This window comes from Zeus faber (assembly GCF_960531495.2).
Source record: "Zeus faber genome assembly, chromosome: 11".
NCBI classification, from domain to species: domain Eukaryota; kingdom Metazoa; phylum Chordata; class Actinopteri; order Zeiformes; family Zeidae; genus Zeus; species Zeus faber.
The window spans coordinates 32,063,256-32,071,917 of record NC_137205.1 but is presented as its reverse complement, the minus strand read 5'-3'; the positions used below and the strand labels follow the sequence as shown (position 1 = coordinate 32,071,917).

The following is an 8,662-nucleotide window of genomic DNA, read 5'->3' as shown; positions in this document are numbered from 1 at the left end:
ATATGCATTCATTTTCAATTTGGAACCAAATCAGATTCCACTTCTGGATTAGAAAGTCAGTGAAAAAAACTGAAATAAAGAACGAGGAAGAAAATGAACCAATTGACTCAAACAAATGAACAAATAAACAGATAACTAAAAATGAAGAAGGAAGGAACAGTCTTTTTTGACTGAAATCCTCCTTTCTTGACTCCAACACATGCTTCTCATTTGTCGTGATGAACTGAATTCAATCCTCCGCTCACTGTTACAGGTTAATCAAATCTCTGCTAAATATTGACTTTAGTCGGCATGGCAACACTCTCTATTTATACTCTGCTGGCCTCTCAGCCCTCTGCTGGGCGGAGGTTAATTCAACTTATATTTTTTGTTATTTTATATAGATTTTTAAATATATTTATATATTGGCTTCCGCCCCTCTCTCTCTGTTGCGCTTCAGTGAAACCCTGGGTTCCCATTGGCTGGTACCGCTCTCCCTCTCCAGTGGAACCCTGTGTTCCTATTGGCTGCCCCACCCTCCCACCTCCACACAACAGGCCCTGGTCAGTACATAAAGTTGCTGCACCACCAGCTGCTCCAGGCTCTTCCCTCCTGCAACAACATGACTGTAAGTTGAACAATCTGCACGTTATTCTCTTCTCCTGCTCCTTGTTCTTCCATTTCACCATGTGTGGAACCCACAGCTGCTAGGAACCAGGGTGTGGCACTGGGAATAATATCCTATTATAATAATAATAATAATAATAATAATAATAATAATAATAATCCTAGTAATAATACTACTACTATGATATGATACAACAGATTTATGTTGTATTCTTGTTCTCAAACTTCCTTTTTCTCTGTTTCTGCTTTTACTTCCTTTTATGGTCACTGTGTGTTCAGGAACACAGTTAGAATGAGTTTTAAATCCATGTTTGGTACAGACTGTGTTCTATGTGTTTATAGTGTCGTAACCTTCACAGTTTAACTAATCACAGACAGTGTCTAAAAATAACACCAAAAACACGTCGGGATGATAAAGTCCAACTCAAAATGGTTAAATAATCCATTTTAGAAGGGGACCTTTCTTTTAATGACCATATATGGTCATATGCAATATTTTGTCAATTATAGTAATGTTTTATATTGTTTTATAAATGTGATTTTTATTTTTGAAATTTTTTTGGCCCAGCAAAATACATGTAAACATGTAAAGATTTATATAAAAAAACATACTCTTGGCGTTTGTATACATAGTCATAGACGTATACATACACACAGTGTGTAAATAAAACTGACATTACGTCATTTATCCTAAAATACAATCAGTTCATCACAGTCGCAGCTAAAGCTTCCATTGGAAGGAGCGAGACGTATTTGGAAAGATCCCCAGTCCCTCTTCATGGAGGAGGGATCTCAGAGGCCTAATCCCCGGAGCTGGGTGTGGCTGGAGCCCCACAGCGGAGCCCCACAGCGGAGCCCCACAGCGGAGCCCCACAGCGGAGCCCCAGAGCGGGTCCAGCTGTCCCTGGTCCCTAGTCTCCGTCAGCGGGTTGAGGCAGGAATGTCGCACACTTGTGCCGAAACTAAATCCGCTTCGTAGAGAAGGCAGAATAAACAGCTGAAGCCCCTCAAACCGGTAGCAGGACCAGGACCAGGATATGGACCAGGACCAGGACCTGGACCAGAACCAGGACCAGGACCAGGACCAGGATATGGACCACGACCAGGGCCAGGATCAGGATCTGGACCAGGACCAAGATCTGAACCAGGACCAGGATCTGGACCAGGATCAGGATCTGGACCAGGACCAGTGATAGTGAAGACTCCTGTACATGGAAAGAATCACATTCCCTCACATTCCCTCCTTCTGTGTCATGGTTTGGATCTTCTTTTGAAACGTTCTCTTATTTCACCTCTCGTTCCCTTTGTTTCACTTCCTCAAAGACTCAAACGAATCAAAGTATCAAAAAAGTAGGTTTTTTGTTTTTTTAACGTCGCTGTGTCATGGGAGGAACGTCCCCTCGTCCTCTGCACTGCATCCATCCTGACGCCTGGTCCGACCGCAGGGACCAGCGCAGTGTCCGGGGCCCGACTCCAACAGTCCTGGAGCCAACAGCCAACGCCTGGCTCAAAGGCACGGGCGGGAGCTGGAACCCAGAGAGAGAGAGAGAGAGAGAGAGAGAGAGAGAGAGAGAGAGATCTATTTTTAGGTCCGTTATCTCCACCCGCACTTGATAGGCCATCCTCAACGTCGGCGTTTGGGATTTTGTGCAGCGAGCTGAGCGGTCAGGGGCCCTGCTGGGCGGTCAGGGGCCCTGCAGGGCGGTCAGGGGCCCTGCAGGGCGGTCAGGGGCCCTGGAGGTGGTAGTTAGGAAGTGAGCTTGTGCTCGACACGTGGAACGACGTCGCTCTGTGTGTAACCACAGAATGGAGCCGCGGAGTGAAAAAGCTTGTGATGCCGCCGAGCCACGTTGTGCTGCGCCAGGCGTTTTGTATTTCCATCCTCCGAGCCGGAGCCTCCATTAGGGAGCCCGGAAAATGTGAGTCGGTTCAGCCGCTCGCTGCCAAAACCCGAGGGAAAAAAAACGAAACAAAAAACTGTGGGAGCGTTCCCGTCCAATCACAGGACAGCATCCATCTAGGACCCGCCTCCTCTGATGAGAAACACATGTTTTACTGCAGGGGCCGACGAGGGGGGACGTAAGGACTTGATGGATGACATCACAAGCTCAATAATACAAGCAAAGATGGAAATACACATTATATTTAAATATACAATGAAGCCAAAAATGAACTAGAAGACAGGAACAAATGACCATATCCATGAAACATAAGAATAAACAAAGAGCGATAAAGATTCAACGGTTTAACCGTCAATAACTGTCTCTCTGCTTGTCCGTCTTTCTGTCTGTCTCTCTGTCCATCTCTCTGCCTGTCTCTGTCTGTCCATCGCTCTATCTGTCTGTCTGTCTGTCTGTCTGTCTCTCTGCCTGTCTCTCTATCTGTCCGTTTGTCTCTCTGCATTTCCCTCTGCCTGTCTCTCTGCTTTTCCCTCTCCCTGTCTCTCTGCTTTTCCCTCTGCCTGTCTCTCTGTCTGTCTCTCTGCAGGAGATGCGAGTGCAGAACATGTCCTTGAGGGTGGGACAGACTCTGACCATCGTCGGCGTCCCCAAACCTGAGGCCACCAAGTGAGCGCCCTCCAGGCTTCTGTTTCAACCTCCCTGTCCCTCCCTGTTTGATCAAGCAGATGAAACGTCACTGACGGATCCACAGATATACTGCACTGAGCTCCTCTGAAGTACCACATACATATATACGTGCATACATTCATTCTTGTGTACTGAAATACTACTTCCTCCAGCTTTGCGGTGAACGTCGGGCCACTCGGCGCTGACGTGGCGTTGCACATCAACGCTCGCTTCGACGCCCACGGCGACGAGCGGGCGGTGGTGTGCAACTCGCTGCAGGGCGGAGCCTGGTGCGAGGAGGTGCGCCAGGGGGGCTTCCCCTTCCAGCACGGGGAGGAGTTCAAGGTGACCGCTACATGCTACATGCTACATGCTACATACAGCAAACTACAAGATACATGCAACGTCTGTCTGTCTGTGTACTGCATACTACATACTACATGCTGCAACGTCATGCATCCGCTCCACTTCCTCTAAGCGCGTTGCCATGACGACAGGGCCGGTTCTAGCGGTTTTGCCGCTCTAGTCAAACTGTTGACGGGGGGGTGTTTGCAGAGTAGGATATTTCAACGGGTGTTTGTCATCCTGGTACTTTTCACGTACTATGTAGTGACTTATAGTCACCAAGTCGTCCTAGTTTCAGTGCCCTCTCCCTGACTCTCACGTGGGGAGGCCTGAGCTCATATGTTCATATCTGCACAAATAAAGAAGTTTAAAGTCAAAGTATCTCCCAGTTGAAGATGTGAGCAGAGGGCGCGGCTCCCCCAGCGCCGGGGGCGGGGGGCGGCTATGTGATTGAAGTAACATAAGTATACGCACAAGTACAAATGTCACGGCGCTGTTAGTGCTGTGCTGCTCCCTGTAAACCTCCTTTATATGATTTGTACATAAGTTTTACTTCATGTTGTATTACTTATCTTTACTTATTCAGCAAGAAAGAAGAAATCGATGGAACCCACCGAGTCCCATTTCCTAACTGGTGTTAATATCCACATTGTAATGTTGCCTGACGGAGGTGATGGGGAACAGCAGTGATTCTGGCCCATTGAAGCAGGTGGAGGTTATTCTGATGTAAAACACTTTGTTTTCAAGGTTTTTGTCTTTGCTCCGATGCCGAACGTCCGCTCCAAAACACTTGATACGAATCCTCAGAAAAGGAGATGGTGCCTGAGGGCGGAGGCGGCGGTGTCACCAGCATCTCCTCCTCCACCCACCCTGTTCGGAAAGGGTGTACGGTGACCTCCTTATAATTGGTCAAACACAGGGAACGTATTTGAGAAGAGGGACCAGTTCTGCAGCAAGATCTCATTGACATGTTTAGTTTCACGTGGGAGGAGGACAGACAGACAGACAGACAGACAGACAGACGGACGGACAGACGGACAGACAGACGGACAGACAGACAGATTGACTTTCCCTTCCTCTTTCCTCCTCCAGTTGACCATCACTCTGACCCAGGAGGAGTTCCTGGTGGTTCTGTCCGACGGCTCAGAGATACACTTCCCCAACCGCCTGGGTCTGGAGAAGTACCAGGTGATGAGCTTCGACGAGGGCGTCCGCGTGCGCAGCATCGAGGTCAAGTGAAGCGTGGCAGCTCCACCTTGTGCTTCACTGCAGCGTCGGCTCCGCTTTTCCCTCGGCCTCCGCTCCGGTTTTTCGGCGTTCCGCGACGCGCTCCCCAACGCCTGCTCTGCATCCCTGTGCCAGAGTTTCCCGCGATCGTAATGTCGACGTCCATTAAACGTATTTCTACGATAAAATGAGTCTTTGTCGATTTGTTCTCTCCGTTTGGAAGCAACGAGGGCGGGGTTGACGCGGTTGGGGTTGTTCTGGGGACCGGTCGTCCTCTTTGAAGTGGACAGTCTTACGGTGATGCACATCGTACATCATGTTTAAATATGATTAGTATACAGAGTCCACTTCCTGTTTCAAGCTGCTGGTGTTGATGTGTGCATTTCATTCTGGTTGCCCATGAGCCGTTGGGAGGGGCCTCCATCTTGACTTTGTTTGTGCGGAAGCTTGTGTTTTTATTTGACGGTGACCTTCACGTCCCTTGAATGACCTTGCATGGCTCCGACTCACCTTCAGGACTCTGATCCGTCCTGAAATCCAGAAATGTGTTGCTGCTCCTTTGCCGGTTCCAATCCCGCCTGCCGCCCGGCACTCCTTACTTTGCTCGTGCGCTGACATGAACACCCTCTTCTCATTGGCTGCTTCCCCACTCCAGGTTTTCTCCAGCAGCGTCTGGACGGAGGAAGGTGGAGAACTCACAACGACGTCATTCCAATTAAATATGAAACATGACAAGTACCAGGTCAACATCTGATCAATGTCTGATCAACAGGTCGGCAGCCTTCACACTTAGAGAGAAGCAGTGACATCAGCAGAGTGAAAGAACAAAAAGATTAGAATCTGTGTTCGACCAATCAGAGCAGGTTGACAGCTTGTGTTTACCCAGAATCCCCAGCAACACAAACCACACACACACACACACACACATACACACACACATACACACATACACACACATACACACACACACACACACACACACACATACACACACATACACACACATACACACACACACACACACACACACACACACACACACACACATACACACACAGACACACACACAGACACACACACAGACAACTTCACCTAAAAACCTCAGAAATAGAACCAAGTTGGACAAAAACAGACTAATAGTAAGAGTAATAGTTGAGTAATAGTTGAGTAAAAGTTTAGTAATAGTTGAGTAATAGTTTAGTAATAGTTGAGTAAAAGTTTAGTAATAGTTGAGTAATAGTTGAGTCAGTAAAACCTCCGTCAGGTTTAGCTTGATGGACGTGACGCTGTCATCCCTTTGGTTTGACTGGAGCGGGGGTTCTCAATGTGGGGTCTGGGGACCACCAGGGGTCCTTCCAGGGGGTCCCCATCATAATGTTGACGTTAGCACCGTCTGTTGATGATGATCCTTGTTTCACTCTAATCTCACCAACTACAGCAGTGACACTAAATCAGATGCGTAATCATCAAATCATCAGTTATTGATCTCTGATTGGATCCAGAGAATCTGATCAAATGGCTCCATGGCCTGATCCTGTGCATCTCAGTTCAATAGCTCTGTATGTTGATAATTACACAACGGTGCTTTCACAAGATATTTACACACAATAAATCTGAGTAATGTGCATAATATGACCAGACTGGCCGACCAGGTCTAGTTTCATATCACATTATCAATATGGAATCAATATTCAGGGCGAGACACACGGAGCAAGTTGAAACAAGTTGCTCTGGGTTTTGACGGATATTGAAGTTTTAACCAATACATCCTCATACATATTCAGAGAAACTTGTTTTGAAATGAAGGGCTTCCTGACTTCATTTATCAAGCAGATTCCATGCATATGCAACAGTGCGTGTGTGTGTGTGTGTGTGTGTGTGTGCACGTGTGTGTGTGTGCACGTGTGTGTGTGTGTGTGTGTGTGTGTGTGTGTGTGTGTGTGTGTGTGCACGTGTGTGTGTGTGTGTGTGTGTGGAATATATTTCAACATAAATTGAAACTCACCACTAGATGTCGCAACTCCCTAAGAGACGATCCTTTCTGTTAGATGCACAATGCCGCTGAAATCTGCTTTAAAATGTACTTAATAAAACAACAATGTATATTATTTTATTATTCTTTATATAGTAATGATAATAATAATAATAATAATAATAATAATAATAATAATAATAATAATAATAATAATAAATATATTTTTACATTTATTATTTATTTTCTATCTTCTTTAATTAAAAAGAAGTACAAATATTCATTAAATTCAAAATAAACAAAGTATATATATATATATATATATATATATATATATATATATATATATATATATATATATAATAAAATAACTAATAAACTGTATGAATACACACTGATCTTTTTCTTTTTTTATCTTATTTTATCTTATTCACCCATTTTATTTACACTAGTGCTTTGCCTTTTTTGCATTGTAGGGGCGGGGGGGATCGATACCAAAAGTACCGATACCAACAATACTACATCTCATTTTGTGGAGCATCGACCTGCTTGATCTCCTCAGCTTTTACGTACAGCCAGGGGTTCTGCATCACTCTGACTCCCTGCTGGACAACCCTGCAAATGCTGAGGAAGGCACTTTTCTTCAAACTTGAGCTGCTGTCGTTCAGGTACGCTTCATGCAGGCTATGATGTTCATCAAGGACTGCTTGGGTCTCTGTATCGATCTCATCAAACCAATCTTGACGTATGGGAACATCAAGTGATTCAAAGGCTGTAGGACGTAGGACAGTCTTGAGGGTTGTCCATCTGTCTTAGCGTCTGTATGCTCAAAGCTTGGAGATTCCAGGCGATGGTCTGAAGCCTCGACAAAGGCCAGTCTGGTGTGTTCCGGTGGTTGGTGAGTGATATTAAGACGCTTGATACGTCTTTTCCTTGGGGGCATCTGGGAGACTTGATCCGAAGGTTAAGTTTGGAATTGATGAGATGATGGTCAGTCCAACATTCAGCACCACACATAGCCTGGTGACCCAGACATCATGCCAATCTCTCCACCTCACGATGACGTAGTCAATCAAGTGCCAATGGTGTGAACGTGGATGGATCCATGAATTTCCTTTGTGCTTCGGTAGTTGGAATATCGTGTTGGTGATGAGCAGGATGAACTCTGAGCATGTTTTCAGCTGCACACGGCTGTTGCTGTCCCATTTTCAAATGCCATGTGCACTGTCATATGACTCCATTCCATGATGGATGGTCATTTTCAACTCTGGCATTGAAGTCACCAAGTATCAGAAATTTGTTAGAGCTGGCGGTAGCAGCAATGATGACCAGGTTGGCACAAAACTTGGCTTTGATCTTGTCAGCGTCGGTCATTGTAGGGGCATCGGGACTAATGATGGTGGCCTCCTTTTTACGAAACGAGCAAATAAAACGAACGGAAACTGGACAAGCTTAGCTTTGCTCAACTTTATTAGTCACTTCACACACCACAACACATGAATGCTTGGAGCTACGGCGGCCAACACACACACACATGTAATTGATGGAGGGTGTGAAATGTGTTCTCCTCTTTTTTCTCATCAAGGCTTGTCCTTCCTCCGGGGGGCCAAGAGCAGTGGGCAGCTGACAGTTCAGACAATGTTTCTTCATTTTTTCACTGCAAAACCCACACACATCACATGTCTCCTCCTGCCCTCGTCCGCTCCAGTAGAACATTTAACCTGCATCCACTTCAGTCATCTGTCCAGTATTGGCCAGCCGGGTCCAGATCCTTCCCTGTCGGCTCACCCACACAGCTGCATCTCATTCACCAATCTTCTCACCAATCAAGCGGCAGTATCTAACCCCAGGAGCTTCAGGTCATCATCCCCAGATCGTATAGTCTAAGATGCGGTTTTCTATGCCAGGCAGCCAGGCAGCCAGGCAGCATCTCCCTGGGATTTTG

General features: G+C 46.2%; 1 protein-coding gene across 1 annotated transcript; it reads left to right on the top strand.

Moving 5' to 3' along the window:
- The first annotated feature begins 529 nt into the window (after window positions 1-529).
- lgals2a (lectin, galactoside-binding, soluble, 2a) lies at window positions 530-4,933 on the top strand. The gene is made up of 4 exons (XM_080009724.1): window positions 530-607; window positions 3,094-3,173; window positions 3,347-3,518; window positions 4,611-4,933. Exons 1-4 carry the CDS (start codon window positions 602-604, stop codon window positions 4,755-4,757), a joined length of 405 nt encoding a protein of 134 aa, XP_079865850.1. The 5' UTR covers window positions 530-601; the 3' UTR covers window positions 4,758-4,933.
- The last annotated feature ends 3,729 nt before the right edge of the window (window positions 4,934-8,662 follow it).

What these genes read in the sequence shown, in the direction of transcription:
- lgals2a (XM_080009724.1), top strand. An exon ending in CCCAAACCTGAGGCCACCAA is followed by an intron (nt 3,174 to 3,346) that starts GTGAGCGCCCTC and finishes TACTTCCTCCAG; the next exon opens with CTTTGCGGTGAACGTCGGGC. An exon ending in AGCACGGGGAGGAGTTCAAG is followed by an intron (nt 3,519 to 4,610) that starts GTGACCGCTACA and finishes TTCCTCCTCCAG; the next exon opens with TTGACCATCACTCTGACCCA.